This window comes from Gorilla gorilla, chromosome 3, assembly GCF_029281585.2.
Source record: "Gorilla gorilla gorilla isolate KB3781 chromosome 3, NHGRI_mGorGor1-v2.1_pri, whole genome shotgun sequence".
Taxonomy (NCBI): domain Eukaryota; kingdom Metazoa; phylum Chordata; class Mammalia; order Primates; family Hominidae; genus Gorilla; species Gorilla gorilla.
The window spans coordinates 109,007,509-109,024,727 of NC_073227.2; the positions used below are offsets into that span (position 1 = coordinate 109,007,509).

The 17,219-nt window shown below is 41.6% G+C and overlaps 2 protein-coding genes across 13 annotated transcripts in view; one reads left to right on the forward strand and one right to left on the reverse strand.

Moving 5' to 3' along the window:
* HERC3 (HECT and RLD domain containing E3 ubiquitin protein ligase 3) overlaps positions 1–17,219 on the forward strand; it is a 116,677-nt gene that overhangs the window by 97,443 nt on the left and 2,015 nt on the right. For 10 of the 12 annotated variants that reach the window (XM_019025381.4, XM_055384648.1, XM_019025382.4 and 7 more), the window contains 2 exons: positions 14,792–14,975; positions 15,202–15,304. In XM_019025381.4, the coding sequence (XP_018880926.1) occupies positions 14,792–14,975; positions 15,202–15,304 (287 nt within the window). Of the gene's footprint in view, positions 1–161; positions 3,520–14,791; positions 14,976–15,201; positions 15,305–17,219 lie in introns of those variants that run through there. The other 2 variants (XM_055384650.2, XM_055384649.2) reach the window with 1 other exon arrangement.
* Positions 6,083–8,170, reverse strand: NAP1L5 (nucleosome assembly protein 1 like 5). Its single transcript, XM_019025383.4, has one exon. The coding sequence runs from the start codon at positions 7,930–7,932 to the stop codon at positions 7,384–7,386; it is 549 nt and encodes a 182-aa protein (XP_018880928.1). The 5' UTR covers positions 7,933–8,170; the 3' UTR covers positions 6,083–7,383.

Here is a 17,219-nt window from a genome sequence, read left to right on the forward strand (position 1 = left end):
ATCTGCCCGCCTCGGCCTCCCAAAGTGCTGGGATTACAGGCATGAGCCACCGCTCCTGGCCCATCCTTGACATTTTAACAAACAACTCGAAGCTAGTATGATCTCATACATCATTCATTAACCATTTTTTTTTTTTTTTTTTTGTCATGTTAACCTTCCAGACTATCCAAGAAGCCTCAGCTTTGGGGAAAGTGAGCTATAGTATCAGAGTTGAGTGAAATGATGCAGAAGCCACCCAGACACCCAACAAAACTGGCTTCAGTTGATGGAATTATCTTGGCTCTAGAAACCTAATATAGAGGCTAGTCTTGATTCAAGTAAGAATGTTGCAATCAAAACCCTTGATAAGAATCTCTTGGGGCTAAAAGCAGTTTCCTTTATATAACATTGGTACTTTTGTTAACAGTAAATAATTTATCTTCAGGATGTTTATTTCCTTAATAAGAACAGGCTTTTTATTCCATATAGTCAGATAATGTTTTTAGAATTGGGAAATTTATGGCAGATCATAAAGCAGATTTGTTAGCCCAGCTGATTTCCCTTCCCTCCTGGTTTTGGGGATTGCTTTATAACATTGTGGATGCGTGTGAGTACGTATGTAGATACATACATAGCCTTTAGTCTTTCAAACAATGTCTTAGCTTTTGCATTAAGTTTCAGACAAGATAATGTGTGCATCATTTGTTAGAAGCTAACAATGGGATAGGCAAGCATCCTGAGGAAGGGGAACATTCAGAGTGTCCACATCCTCTGCTGAGTCATCATAGTGATCTGTGAGTATGATACAGTGGCTGGGGAAATGAATGACCTAGTGCAGGAATAGGCAATTGGCAATGTAGTCTGCAATTGAGGCAGTGGCCAGAACTTATTACTCCTTTTCATATCTTTGTCAAGTTATTTCTCTTAGCATATTTTTTGTCTCTGTCGTTTTTGTTCTCTGAGTCTGAATTTTTCTCTCTTTCTGTTTCTCCATTTCTCTCTCCCTGTCACTCTCACTGTCTTTCTCCTTATTTAACAGACATTTCTTTGAATCAACAATTGAATTGACTCAACAGTTGTGGGAGAAACTGCAGGAATAGTAAAATATAACACAGTTTGTTTAGGGTGATAAGCTGTTCTCAGATGCAACCATAAATGGAATGTGAAGACTAAATTGGGTGGTTGAATCTGAAGGCGTTCAGAGAAGTCAGCTTGGACAGATGCATCTGGGAGGACAGATATGGGATAGAGCTAAGTTTGGAAGCCTACTAAGATCTGGATACTAGAAAGTAGAGAAGAGCATATAAACATGAAAGGTGCTCTGTAAAGGGATGGAAAAATCTGAGTTGTCGTTTCAGACAGAAATTTTGATTGCATTTTACTGTGTTCAAGATGTACAGAACAGCTTCTGTACTAGGTAGAAATTTAGATTTCGGTTTTTCAGAGTACTCATTGAGTACACTGTGAACTCATCCATGCTACTTTAGGCACTGATGTACATGTCTGTGTCACTCAGTGACAGGCAGGAGACCCTGTTGCTGTCACAGTTACCTGTTTGTCTTCATTTGGGCTGCTGTAAAAAAGTACGATAAACTGGATGGCTTATAAACAACACAAATGTATTTGTCATGTTCTGGAGGCTGGAAGTCCAAGATTAGGCTGCCAGCATGGTTAGGTTCTGGCAAGGGCCTTCTTCCACGTTGCAGACTGCTGACTTCTCGTTGTATCCTAGCATGGTGGAGAGCAGCGTTGGGAAGCAAGCTCTCATGACTCTTATAAGGACACCAGTCCCATTCATGGTTACTGCTGTACTCTTTACTATAGCTGTTTTGGTTAGGGACCACCAGAAAAAGACATGAATGCATTTTTTTTTCTTTTCATTTTATGCTGCACAAAATAGAAATCTTACCAACAAAGTACATTGAGGTCCTGGTAAGAAAGGCTGTATGAAGTTATAAAAGATTGATCATTATAGTCATTGTTTCCTTGGTTATATGCCATAATGTAGTCATTAGCAGTCCTAAATTATATGACTAAGAAAATGAAAGAGCTGTAAGAAGAATACCTACTGGACTTTTAACTTAGGCAGTTGTATACACAGATACTTCTGGCATTGAGGCTGTTTTTGTTAATAGTAAGATATTTGCTGGCATTGCTGTCCCAGGGGAAAATGCCAGAGGAATACCAATTCTGTATTCATAATTTATTCCATTTCATTTGGTTTTAAAATGCTTTCTATCCTTGGACAGAACCTACACAGTCAAATGAGTTGTAGGCATCCAGGTAAAAGAACATCTGTGGCTGATTACTGGTGGCTGCATCATAGACAAATCTTGCCACCAGCTGGTAGTCACATCTGGATAATACTATATCACATGACTACTCATGGTTAAGCATTTCTTATGGTCTATAATATGGTGTTAATTACCATTAGTGAAAAACCCATATGTCATTCTAGAGTCCCTAAAATTTACCTTAATTTGATGCAATCAAATTAAATGCAATTGCTGTCTTCCCATTTTCCCCATATTAAAACAGATGACACACACATGGGGCTCGGGGGTGGGGCAGTGGGGGGCAGAGAGTAGAGTAAAGAGATCACATAGTAAGAAATGCCAAACTTAAGGTAAGTGCTTCAAAGGGCATCTAGATTCCGTAGTGAGAACCTGAGAATAAAACTCATGCATGACAAACACTTCTTGCTCCTTAAGATCTACTTCAGGACCGCTGGCAGACTTCAGTTGATCTTTCAGGATAGTTCTGAGGGATGCAGTCTTTAAGATCCGCATTGTATTTGCACTGGACTATTACAGGAACAGCAGAATTAAAATGCCAGTAACACTTCTTGAGTGCTTACCATGCATCAGACACTATTTGAAATATTTTACATGTAAGCCTCCCCATTTACTGATGAGGAAACTGAGGCACAGACAGGCATAAGTCTCTTGTTCAAGGTTACACAGCTAGAAGTCCAAGATTCTAAACCAGAGCCAGGATTCAAAGCCAGGTGGTTTGAGTTAGACTGCGCTCCGTGGGCATCAGCATATGGCCTCTCGGGCTAAGGCTGGGGCTCAAGAGTTCCCATCCTCCTTTCCCCCTAGGAAGAAAAATGACTTTGAAGACTTTGCTGTTTTTCGTTTCAGGCTGAGTAGGTAATGTTTTTAAAAAGCAAAATTGGAATAGTTAAAAACATAACTAATATACATATGGAATGGAATGTCTGAATTTTTAAACTTAGGTGAAGACAGTGCTTATATTTAAAATGCTGTTTCAAAGTACTCATGAATGCCCTTAATAGTGACTGCATGGTCTGCTATGTGAATGTGTATTTTTATGTTTCTTCACTGTTGAATATTTGGCTTGTTTGTATGTTCTTTTTTATTCCTCTTTTTTCTCTTCCCCCCCCACCACCATTTTTAATAAGACTATATCAAGTATCTTTTGTGTATAAAGGATTTTGTGTCTTTAAATTTGCTTTTTAATGGTAAGGTCTCAGGGGTGAAATGGAATTAAAATGTATAACATTTGAATTTGTTGGTAGATATTTTTGATAAATTGATTTTGCTAATGAATTATACTCCCTTATATGTCATTATCACCATTTCATCCAGTCCTTAGAAACATGGTGTGTATTCTTTAAAAAAAAAAAGTTGCATTTCTTTCACACATAGGCTACTTTACATAGTCTACACAGTATTGATCTATTTTACTGCTGTTTACCTCTAAAATATTTGTTTAAAAAATGAATTAACTAGAAGGTAGTGGTTGCACAGCATTATGAATGTACAAAACGCCACTGAATTGTTCCCTTTAAAATGGTTAATTTTATGTTATGCGAATTTCACCTCAATAAAAAGTGTGTACATGTGTGTATATGTGTAAATGTGTCTATGTGTATGCATTGAGTGTACATTCTCAGGCAGAGCTGCCATGCCATTTTTCACAGTAAGCATTGGCATGCCAGTTTTCTGCGTAATACTCAGAGAGTTGGTTGAGTGTGTATTGCATGCTGCCTTTCTTTCTGCCAGTTATTTTGTGCTTTGTTGACTAATTTTGGCCTATAATTGGTTAAAATGGTTTATGAATGATAGTGTTTGACCTACCTTGAAGCAAGAGTATCCCGTTAGATGTTAACATGCAGGTTTTAGGGTTGCCAGAGAAACTATCAAATAAGCAGTCCAGGAAACAATATAAAGATTAGCCCAGTTAGGAAGTGGCAGAAATCGCTTGACGTCACAAACATCCCTGTATCCTTAGAGAAGTGGCCAACAAGTCTCTAAGCTAGAAAACCCCACAGCTAAAATCTTATCATAAACAAAAGAAAGATTGCTGGCCAGAGCACATAGCTAGGAACACTTGTCTCTAGACCCTGCCAGAGCCCCGGCTCACCTAGTGCTGCAGGTTCAGGAACACGCAGCACTAGGTGAGTTCTTTCTGCCTCAGGCAGGGTTTGCAGTCTTTCCTCTTTTTAGAGACTCTGCTGATGTCCTTTATGTATTTCTCTAGTAGGACTTAATAATTTTCATATGATTCATAGGAACTCTTCATTATGTTTATGACTATTAACCCTTTGCCATCCATATTTATTGTAGGTTTTATCCTGTTTTTGGTTTTGAAAATGTAGAGTGTGTCTTTAACTCTGTGATTTCTTAATTTTTGTGTTGTCACGTATGTTATTTCTTTTGGTCTTATATCACTCTAATCCTAGCCATTCCCTGTCCAGTAATTGATATTTAATATATTTTCTTCAGTTAGTCTGTAGTCTGAGGTAAAAATCTAAACTGTTTCCAAATTGCTAAAGGTTTTCTTAGCTGTTCTTAAGGTGAACATTATGGTAATTATATTAGGTTCCAGATCCAGTTTGAGTTTTGATTAGAATTGTGATAAAAGTTAATTTGGGAAGAACTGATGTTTTTGTGACATTCAGTCTTACCATCCAAAGGCTTATGTTATGTTTGTTTTTTATTTTTACATAGGTCATACACATTTCTTATTAGAGGTTTTATAAATGTTTTGATTTCTTGTTTTTACTCTGAGAGCCTTTCACATATATTTTAATCATTATTAGTGCCTATAAATGGTTATTGGTTTTTGTGTATTTATCTGATAACTGGTCAGTTCATCAGACTTATTAAATTGAATTGTTTTCCAGTTGATTCTCTTGGGTTTTCTATACGTAAAAAACATTTCCCAATACTTACGCCTCTTAGTTGTGTTTCAATCGTTTTTGCTTTTTACTGGAACCAGAAAAATAGTAAAATGATAGTCTCTCTCCTTCCTGGATATAAGAAATCAATATTAAATTTTATTAGATTTTTTCTCTATTAAGATAATCATATGATTAAGATAATCAGAACTTTGTATGTAATGTATTATTCTGATTTTCTCTTTTGGTTGGCCTGAGCATAAAGAAGATTAACTTTACCTTAAGGTTGTTTGTACTCAACAATCTGTTGTGATTAGCAACAGGTCAGTGCTGCCTTCCATTCCCTAGGATAAAGCAATATAATTTTGCTTCTTTGTAATTTTAACCCTTCAGGGAAAAGGAAGCAAATGGCATCTGATTTTTTAATTTTTCTGGAGTCCAGTTTTTAAAAAAAACTTTCTGCTTCATTCAGAATGAAGCAAACATAAAGTTGAAATAGCCTTTTTTATCCTTTCTGGGAGATGATAAAAACCTGATATTATATTGAGGAAACCAGAACAAGATAGTTTATTTAATTTCCTGCATTTCTGAATTAAAGGCCACATTCTTCTCTCATAATAAGGAATCAAAAACATAGGGAGGGATGTAGTGATGTCTCTTCCATTTTGTAACAGGAGAGAAGGAGGATTGAATTTCCAATCACTGTCTTTATCTTTCATGTAATAATAATAGCTAAGAATTATTCAGCACTTACCATGGTTTGGATGCTATTCTATAGGATTTATATGTATTAATCCATTTGCTCTTCATAGTAACCCATGAGGAAGGGACTATTCCTATTCCCTTTTGTAAATGAGGAGAAACTGGGCACTGAGAGTATTAGCTGAGTTGCCTAAGGTACATTACTAATAGGAGGCAGAGCTGGGATTTGAATGCAGGCAGTCACAGTACCGAGTCTTTTATATATATTTTTTGAAAATACTGTTTTATTAACACCACAGTGATAAACAACTTTAAGCTTATGTTTCTTTATAGATCACTGGCTCACACATAATTCAAAACCCACACAGAAGCTAAGAGTCTTTACATTAAATATATTCTTCCTAAAAATCCTTACTGTATGCATCTGTCCTCAAGCAGTAAAATTTGATTATGCACCATTTTATAATTAATATGTCACATTTACATAGCAAAATAATGAAGGCACAGCTAATGCAAGCAAACTTAAACCCTTTCTACTTCTGAGCTGGGGGTAGGGGCACACACTTGGATTGGTTCTTCAAGTATATATTTTTTCCAAACATTAGCTTCAGTGAAGAGTTCTGATGATTTTCACAGCTACACCCTAAAAGCTACATGACAGAAAGACGTCACAAGGCGCAAAGTACATAACGCTGGATACACATGCTTTACAGAATTTGCTACATTCTACATCTCTTCAAGTAAATTAATATTTCTAAAACGCTAGGTAAAGTGATTTAATACTTAAAACATATTTGGGGTATTTTTTACATCTTTGTAAATAGACACTACTAAGAAAACACAAACATGAGATTGTAACTAATGAATACATATGTTGACAGTATTTTACAGGTTTTACACCCTCCTTCTTGGAACCATGTTGTTTCTCTAAATTCAAATACTCAAAACATTTTTCAGAACTTGAAATGGCAGTTTTCCTGGCCTTATTAACAGTAGTGTCATGATCTCCATTGCAATCTTCCTCAATGCCATCAATCTCCTGTGAAGTGTAAAGCTGATGTCTGCGTTACAAAAGCAAAGTCTCAAAGATGACGTTTTTCTTGGGTTCTGCCTTCTCTGCACTGCGAAATGTCATGAGTAAAGAAATTTAAGAATTAAGCACTGAGAACGTGTTCAGTCATGGCTTGGTTGTTCCATGTGTAGCGTATGCTGTGTGATGAATGGGTTTCAAAGTGACGTTCTTTACTTCGCATCTGCTAACACCCTTTGTAAACCTCAATCCTCAGAGAAGAGACCATGAAAACATAATTTTGGGTTTAATTCAGTTTCCTTTAACACCTTTTGATATATTTGTTATGTTCAAAATGAAAGTCAAATTTGAATCGAGCTGGCCAGGATCTAATTGCTTTAATTTAATCTATTTTAGGAATGTCAGAATAAATTCACATTGTATTTTGGTCAAAAACCTGAGCCTTTTTAAGTCCATCGATATTCTGGGAAAAACAAAACCAGGCTTTTTTCTTCGTGGGCTTTCTCTTCATCCATCTCTGCCCCCCTTACTTCTTGGCGTCATCAGGCATCTCGGCGTGGGCATCGTCATGTTTGGCCCCCGCGGCAGCCTCTGCCGCAGCCTCCTCCTCCTCCTCGTCTTCCCCCTCCTCCTCGTCATCCTCGTACTCCTCTTCCTCCTCCTCCTCCCCCTCCAAGGTCCATGCACACCCCTCCATCTCGCCGGTGAGCTCTTGGATCTTGGCGAGTAGGGGCTTATAGATGTCATTATACTTTTTTTCCAGAGCCTGAAATTCCTTATCAAATTTGGCTTCTATCTTATCGCATCGCTTCTGCAGCTTTTTGAGGGCCAGGACTCGGCATTTCACCGAATTAGGCAGGCTCTCGATAAAGTCATTTTTCGGCTTTGGGGCATTCTCTGCAGGGGTCTGGGGCTCCTCAGCCATCTGACCAGCCGCGCTGTCAGGGTCACCAGCCGCGCTGTCACAGTCTCCACCCTGCGCACCGCCTTCCGCCATTACCTCCTCCGCCGCTGCTTCCGCCGCTGCAGCCGCCTGGCTAGGCTCCGCAGGCCCCTGGTTTTCCGAGTCGGCCATGTTAGAGGAGAAGCCGCAGAGGTCTAGGAGGGCTCCCGCAGAGGCCCTGCACCCGAGCTGGTCCAGAGAGATCTTGCGGATGCGGCAAGTGGCGGTGACGTGCGGCCGCGGGAATGACGTTGGCCGCGGCCCCGCCTCCTGCTTTCGCGGCACTTGACTGGCTTCCCACTATCAGCTGACGGCCGTGTGCTCATACTGCACCAGATTCCTCCTGTTGCTACCCTGACATCTTCTGGGCCCTCAACACCCGCCTGTTGGACAGACATCCTGTTCCCAGCCCACCCATGTACCCACCCCTGTAGAGCTGGGCTGGGAGTGTCAGTAGCTGCCCGAGGTGCTTCTTCAGGAACTGCATAGATGGCCTCAGACCGTTTTCCGTGTGCTCCTCACCCCCATCCAGGCCCTTCTACAAATGCGAGTGCATATGTCTTCGCTTTCCTCTGCATCTCTCTCCATAGCTGGCGTTTGATCACCTCTTAGATTCCTCCACATTCCTCTCCATGCAGTGGAGGAACAGGCAAGCTGGCTCCATTCCACCCGTTTGGGGACCTGGGGTGCATGTGTGTGGATAGGGCAGCTTGCATATCCAAGCTCTGTACCTATGTGTCCACCCATCACCCCCTTGGCCATCCCACACACCTAGCGGCACATATCCTGGTGGCAAGGTCGTCTCTCAGCAGGACTCCCCTGGAAGCAGTTTTGGAGCCATTTGGGTAGGAAATCTCAGAGCTCCTGGTGTCCTGGTGTGTGTTCTAGGAGATCCTACAGGATCTTTGGCCTGTGGGAAGGACTAAAGCTTGAGGAGGGCTGAAAAAAAGCAAGTCTTTCTAAAGCATGGGGCCCAGGGCCAAGGCCCCCTCTTACCTTGGTTAAAGCATGTGCCATCTATCCCACCCCGCTCACATTCGTCTTCCCTGCCTTCCCCCAACACCGTCTGCTTCCCTGCCTTCCCCACTATCTGTTTTCACACCTTTCCACACCACGTCTTCTCCCTCCCTCCTGCCCCTCCCCCGCACTGTCTTATGCCCCACCTTCTGCCCATCTTCTTCCCCGCCTTCTTCCCCACTCACTGTCTCCTTCCTCACCTTCCCACCCCGCGCACTGTCCTTTTCCCCACCCTCCTCACCCTCTTCTTCCCCACCCTCCTTACCCTCTTCTTCCCCACCTTCCTCACCCTCCTCACCCTCTTCTTCCCCCACCCTCCTCACCCTCTTCTTCCTCACCCACTGCCTTCTTCCTCACCTTCCTCCCCCGAACTTTTTCCTCACGCTCCTCACCCTCTTCTTCCTCACCCTCTTCTTCCCCACCCCCTAGCCCCACCCTCTTCCCACCCACCCCCAGCCCCACCTTCTTCCTCCCCACCCACCCACCCAGCCCCACCCCACTCATCCACCCAGCTCCACCCTCTTCTTCCCCACCGACCCACCCCTACCCTCTTCTTCCCCACCCACCCACCCCTACCCTCTTCTTCCCCACCCACCCACTCCTACCCTCTTCTTCCCCACCCACCCCTACCCTCTTCTTCCCCACCCACCCACCCAGCCCCCACCCACCCACCCAGCCCCCACCCTCTTCTTCCCCACCCACCCACCCAGCCCCCACCCTCTTCTTCCCCACCCACCCACCCAGCCCCCACCCTCTTCTTCCCCACCCACCCACCCAGCCCCCACCCTCTTCTTCCCCACCCACCCACCCAGCCCCCACCCTCTTCTTCCCCACCCACCCACCCAGCCCCCACCCTCTTCTTCCCCACCCACCCACCCAGCCCCCACCCTCTTCTTCCCCACCCACCCACCCAGCCCCCACCCTCTTCTTCCCCACCCACCCACCCAGCCCCCACCCTCTTCTTCCCCACCCACCCACCCAGCCCCCACCCTCTTCTTCCCCACCCACCCACCCAGCCCCCACCCTCTTCTTCCCCACCCACCCACCCAGCCCCCACCCTCTTCTTCCCCACCCACCCACCCAGCCCCCACCCTCTTCTTCCCCACCCACCCACCCAACCCCCACCCTCTTCTTCCCCACCCACCCACCCAGCCCCCACCCTCTTCTTCCCCACCCACCCACCCAGCCCCCACCCTCTTCTTCCCCACCCTCTTCCTCCCCACCCACCTACCCAGCCCCACCCTCTTCTTCCCCACCCTGCCCACCGTCTTCTTCCCCACGATCTGTCTTTTTCCCCACCTTCCCCCACGGTCTTCGCCACCTTCCCCCAACCGTCTTCTTTACCCTGCTCACCATCTTCTTACTGGCTCACCATCTTCTCTGCCTTCTTTCCCACTCCCATATATCATCTCTTTTGATGGCTACAGCTGCCTTGAGATTAGGAATGATGTTTCTCATTTTACAGATAGTAAACTTAGAAGCAAATACAGTGAAATCATCTTACTGCATGTATCACTTAATTGGCAGATGCAGGGGCAGAAAACAGGCCTTTTGACCCCTATAGTATGGAAGTTGTGACAGACTTTAAAAAAAAAATCCCACATTTTGGTTAAATTCATTTGACTAACTTAACTTGCTTAAAATATTTAGGGCATGTTCATCTTTCAAGATTTTTATTTTCCTGTCTCAACAGATCTTAAAACTTACTGTTAAACCAGACTGTTTTTTTAAAAGTCTGGCTTATTGAGGTATCATTTACATAACAGTAAAATTTGTCCTTTTGGGCGTGCTTTCACAAGCAAATACAGTAATGTAAGCACTGTAGTAATCAAGATATAGAACAGTAAATAGTCCCCTAAAAGTCCCTTGTGGCCCTTCCCCAGCATCCAGCCCTGGTGAGCACTGTGCTGTTCTCTGTCTCAGTACTTCTGTTTTTTCCAGAATGTCAGGTAAATTGAATCATATGAATGTAGCCATTTGAGCCTGGCTTTTTTTTACTAGCAGAGTACATTTGAGATTGATTTATGTTGTTGTATATATTAGTAAATTTATTTTTTATTATTTTTTATTTTACTTTTTAGTATTGGGTAGTATTCCCATTTGTGTTGTTTGCAGTTTTTCATAATTGTGAATAATGCTGTGATCATTCATCTACAGGTTTCTCTATGAGCATGGACTTTTATTTCTCTTGGGTGGACACCTAGCAGTGGGATTGCTGGGTCATACAGTAAATGTATGCTTAACTTCATAAGAAGCTGCCACACTGTTTCCCAAAGTGGCTTTAATCTGTTTAGTGTTGCTAAAAAGGAAGACTGGAGGCTGCTAGCTAAAAGGTTCAAGACTGGGCATGTAGATGGTGAGAGTCTCAGGCTGCTTCCTGAGACTGTTGAGCTATTTCTACCAATAGTCTCTTAAGTGAAATCTAGGTTTTTCTATCAAGCTCCTCAAAACTCTTTCAGGCTCTACCTATTTCCTCATTTCAAAGGCACATCTGCATTTTTAGGTATTTGCTGTTGTAGTACTGTATCTATATGTCAGTGTTCTCCAGAGAAACAGAACCAACAGAGTGTGAAGCCGAGGCGGGGGGCAGGGAGGGATTTATTTTAAAGAATTGGTTCATGTGATTGTGGGGGCTGTCAAACCCGAAATCTGCAGGGTAGGCTGTAAGGCTAGAAATTCTGGCAATAGTTAATATTTAAATCTTGAGTCCAAAGACAGTCTGGAGGCAGAATTCTTTCCTCTTTGGAGGACCTCAAGTCTTTTTCTCTTGAGGCCTTCAACTGATTGGATGTGGCCTACTCACATTATGGAGGGTAACCTGCTTTACTCAAAGTCAATGAATTTAAATGTTCTTCCCAACTAAAAAAATATCTTAACAACATCCAGACTGGTGTTTGACCAAACAACTGGATGCCATAGCCTAGCCAAGTTGACCTATAAAATTAACCATCACAGTCTGTAATAAAAATTGTTGTGATGGTGTTTCTCTTGGGTAATTGTATCAGAAAAATGTCATTAGTTTAGTGTCATGGGTTTCAGAGAAGTGAGGTGTTATATACGGTGTGAGAAACTTTCAGCATCAATGATTAACATGTACAATAATCTTTTTACATTAGTGGCTTTATTTTAAAGATTGCACACTTATACCATTTTAAAAATGGGAAAAGGGAGGCTTACTAGTTAGATACAGAAGATGGCAGAGCCTGGATTTGAACCCCTGTCTGCCTCACTTATCCACTGTATTACACCATTTGTTGGCTAGTTATTGGTGTGGATGGTGAACATGTAAAAACTATCTGCTTGGAGGAAACCCAATAATTCAAATGTAGCTTTATGAAGTATTAAATTACAGTGATGGATAAGTAGTAAATAACTATCTTCATGATGTGAAGTTTTAAAATTGTTTTTAATCTAAAATACAAAAAGTTAATGTGACAAACATTTGCATATATGATCCACAGTCAACAGGTATTTGCTTCAGATTTTTTAATAAAAGAAAAAAATTACTGATACCGCTGTACATACCCTTAATTCCAAATTACTGATACTGTTGTACATACCCTTAATTCCATTCCCCTCTTCCCACCCTTCTTTCTTACACAGACAAAACTCTCATGAATTTGATATGGTTTTTTTGTTTTTATACTTTTTGTAATAAGCATGTATGTTAAAACAGATTTTTTTTTTTCTTTGAGATAGGGTCTTGCTTTGTCACCCGGGCTGAAGTACAGTGGCGTGATCATGGCTCACTGCAGCCTTGACCTCCTGGGCTCAGGTGATCCTCCCACCTCAGCCTTCTGAGCAGCTGGGACTACAGGCATGCACCACCAGGCCTGGCTAATTTTTTGTAGAGACGGTCTTGCCATGTTACCCAGGCTGGTTTTGAATTCTGGGCTGAAGCCATCTGCCTGCCTCAGCCTCCCAAAGTGCTGGGGTTATAGGCATGAGCCACTGCACCTGGCTAGACAAAGATCTTTTTACATTAATGTCTTTGTTTTTAAAAATGAACACTTACACATCTTATGTATGCATCATATTTATAATTTCATACTCATAAGCAAAATCTCATATCCATAAACAATACGATAATACTAGTTAATACTTACAAAGCAATTGTTATACACCAGCCTTGGTTTAAGCACTCTTACATGTATTCACTCATTTAATCCTAAAGCAGTCCCATGAGTTATCTACTCTTACTCTCCCCATTTTACAAATGAGGACACAGAGGCATGGAGAAGTTAAATAACTTGCCCAAGGGTCACAAGCTCTAAGTGACAGAGCTACTACCTTTTATAAGTAGCATTGTTTTAAGTGTTAAAACACAACTTACATAAATGCCATCATATTTTACTAAACATGCAAATACTCGATTTTCACTCAGCATTGTTCTTGAGATTCTATTCATTTTGCTAAGTTTAGATCTAGTTAATTCCATCAAAGTGCTCTGCTTTATGGTTTCCATCATATGACTCTACCATCTTTTCCTTGTCCATGTTCATATTAATGGATATTTAGTGTTGTTTCTCTAAATTCTCTATATTGCAAGAAAATGCTGCAGTAAACTTCCCTGCACTCATCTTCTTGTGCACACATGTTAGTTTCTCTGCATTACCTACCTGCTAGCACAGTGGCATGGTCAAGGGTATTTACATTTTCAACTTCTCTAGATATTGACAGAATTTCCCCCCAAAATGTTTATGTCTAGGTTCACAGTTTATATTTCCACTTGTGAGAGACTGAATATTCCTATGGACAATGGCCAGGCCATATATAAATAAACATGGAGCTGAGACCCACAATCTGCAGCAACCTGCCCAGGAAACCAACCTCTTATCTGCAATAAGCAGCCCAGGAAGCCAGCCTGCTATAAGTCAGACTTGCAGGCAGCCTGATTGCCATCTCTCTCGATAACTTCTGTAACAGTGGGCCCAAATAGGCCAGGATGTGATTAAATCAGCAGCTTCCCTAATTTTTGTTCCTACTTCCAACTTAGGGCCAACCAGAGAAAGCCAAATACACACCGTTAACCAGTCACATAGGATGCCCCACTTCTAGTTAGCCCACCTGCAGCTTCCCCAGACTAGCAGCCTCCAATCAGAGTGTACCTGAAGCCTTCCCTCTTTCCACTGTAAAGCTTTTCCACTCCTCTGCTTAACTTTGAGTCTCTGCCACAACACAAGTGACAGTGGCTGACTCTCTTGCTATAGCAGCTCTGAAAAAATAGCCTTTGCTCTTCTCATTTGGTTGATCTTTATATATTTCCATGGTTGCGATATGTGGTTCCCATCATTTCAGTTTATCTTCCTACCAGCTGCCTATGAGGTTTCTGTTTTCCCCACACCTTCACCATATTGATATAATCTCATTTTTAAACTTAGGCCAGTCTGATGAGTGCAAATGACAATTCACTCGTCTTCATTTGCATTTGCCTGATTATTAGTGAGATGGAGCCTTTATTTGAGATGGTTCTTCCCAGAGGTAAAGGTTTTATAAACAAGGAGTTATAAAATGAACCTTCTAAAATAGGTGAGGATACAAATATCAAGTGGTTTAGCTTTATTTGTTTCTGAGGATAGGGAAAGTGGCCTAGAACTGTTATCCTAGACTTTTTATTTTAAGCAGAAAAGGTCTTATTATTTTTTCCACACTAAATTTTAAGCAGGACTTTTAACATGAAAACTGGAATACCTCAGGTAAAGCCAGTAGTTTAGTTCTATATACCTGGCCTGCTCCCCTTCCTATCTGGCTTATCCTGCCTTGGATCACCTGAGGCACTTGGTGGAATGTTAGGGCTGGGGATGGAGAGGGAGGAGAGGAGAGCTGGTAACCTATATGATGCCTTAGGATGCCTCCTGATGTGAGAATTTGATGAAATTCCATTTTTTATCACTCCCAATCTCAGTGTAGAAGGGTAACTTCATAAGCTTTACAAGACTTTGAGCTAAATGTATTTTCTTTTGTGTTCTGGCAGGCAGGAATTTGTGGATGCTTATGTGAATTATGTCTTCCAAATCTCAGTTCATGAATGGTACACAGCCTTCTCTAGTGGCTTCCTAAAGGTGTGTGGTGGCAAAGTACTTGAGCTCTTCCAGCCTTCAGAACTGAGGGCTATGATGGTGGGGAACAGCAACTACAACTGGGAAGAACTGGAAGAGGTAAGCACAAAAGATCCTTTAACTCCTTTAACTCTGGCGAAGCAGCAGCAGCCTGGGGAGGTGTTCCCAGAGCCTGGTCTCGTTCCAAGCATACTGTGGTTGAGTTAGATTTAGAGGTGTCCTATATCTCAGCACTTATTTCTTAGCCTCAAATGCAAATGATATATAATGTTCACTATAATATTCTTCCAAGATACATTTTGTTCTTTTTCTCTTTTTTGGACAGACTGCCATCTACAAGGGAGATTACTCGGCCACACATCCCACTGTAAAACTATTTTGGGAAACATTTCATGAGTTTCCATTGGAAAAGAAGAAGAAGTTTCTCTGTAAGTATCAGTAATCTCAATATGGTATTTGTCTACATGTTAGTCTTACATACAGTATAGGATGATATGCTCCACAGCTGAGGCTTAACTCATTTAAATGGTAAAGACCACGTAATTCACTATATGTATGCTTTTTGTCTTAATGATATCTCAGGCACAATATAGGTTGTTAATCCAGATCTGTTGCCTAACAAGAGGGGTTGCATGAAAGGAAGAAAAGAAGCATCTCACTGATTTTTCTTTTCTTTCTTTCTTTTTTTTTTTTGAGACAGAGTCTTACTCTGTTGCCCAGGCTGGAGTGCAGTGGTGTGATCTCAGCTCACTGCAACCTCCGCCTCCTGGATTCAAGTGATTCTCATGCCTCAGCCTCCCAAGTAGCTAGGACTACAGGCACCTGCCACCATGCCAGGCAGATTTTTATATTTTTAGTAGAGATGGGCTTTCACCATGTTGCCCAGACTGGTCCTGGTCTTGAACTCCTGACCTCAAGTGATCCGCCTGTTTTGGCCTCCCAAAATGCTGGGATTACAGGTGTGAGCCACCATGCCCGGCCTGATTTTTAAATTATTCTAAAAATACCAATTATTTTATATGTAAGTTATTCAAGTATTACATTTATGAAGTCAAATTGTTTGGATTAACCTCTCTTATCTCTCTAGCCTTTAAAATATATTACAAAGTATCGAGATAGAACTGGGAAGGTGTGATTTATAGCAGCTTTATTGGGCTATAATTTATATACCATACTCATTTAAAGTGTATATTTCAGTATACACACAGTTGTGAAACTAACACACAGTCAATTGTAGAATACATTCATAACCTCAAAAAAGAAACCCCATACCTATTAGCAGTCATTCTCCATTTCTTCCCAGCTCCCCCACCAGTCTTTCTCTCTCTGTGGATTTGCCTATTCTGGATATTTCATGCAAATTGAATCATACAATATGTAGACCTTTGTGGCTGGCTGAATGACATTTGAGAAGGGTAATAATACCTTTGGAAAGGAGAATGAATTCTAATTTACATGAACAAATTCAGCCTTTTAAAACTAGTTGAAATATTTCTCAGTTTGTGTCTGTGTGTAATCAGCGTCAGAAATTAGCTAGTGCATAGTATGGAATTTTAGTCATGTAAAATCAAAGCACGGGGTTTGATAGGCAGTCTATTTTGCTTTATAAGATGGAGCATATATTAGTATTAATGTAGGACTTAACAGGTTCTGCTGCTCACATGGGAGCAAGGATGAGAGGAAGTGGAGATCTTACACAAGAATTCTTAAAAAGAGGGACCACTTCTCCTCTGCCTGGCTGCATTGGCTATTGAGAAGCAGTAGTGGAAGAGCTGAATGACAGGTTGAAGTTTGCCAAGTGAGCTTGTAGGGCTGTGACATTCAAGAGATGCCTGCTCATGGTCCTGGGATTTCCCTAGAAAATGGCACTTTCTGTTCATTAGACTTACAGAAATGTTTGTTAACTCTGGAGATTTTTGGCAAGAAACTTTATGTATCACAGCCTCAGGGAATGGCAGGTTATTTGAAAGTGCTTCTTAACTAATGATTTTCTTATAGTAATTTCCAGCAATTCAACTATGAGAGTGTTGTTCAGCACTAGAAAACAAGGAAAGACAGCTGGCTGTCTTTCTCTGTCTGTCTCCCTCTCTCTCTTTTGCCAAGTCACAGTGCATGTCACAAGAGTGCAATGTCTAACATAATGTTTGGGTCAGCTCTTCGGGTTTAAGAAAAATGGAGACGTGGAAAGGAGAGCAAATAGATCCTAAATGGAATTCCGTAGACAAGGTGGTACAGGCATCAGGCACTTGAGGTGAGAGGAGACCCTGAGGTCAGAGACTTCAGTCTTCTTCTGTTTTCCCCTTAAGATCAGCTCCTCTTTTCCTATGACAACAATTCCTTCCC

Excerpts from the sequence above, each read along its gene's own strand:
- NAP1L5 (XM_019025383.4), bottom strand. The coding sequence starts at position 7,932 with ATGGCCGACTCGGAAAACCAGGGGCCTGCGGAGCCTAGCCAGGCGGCT.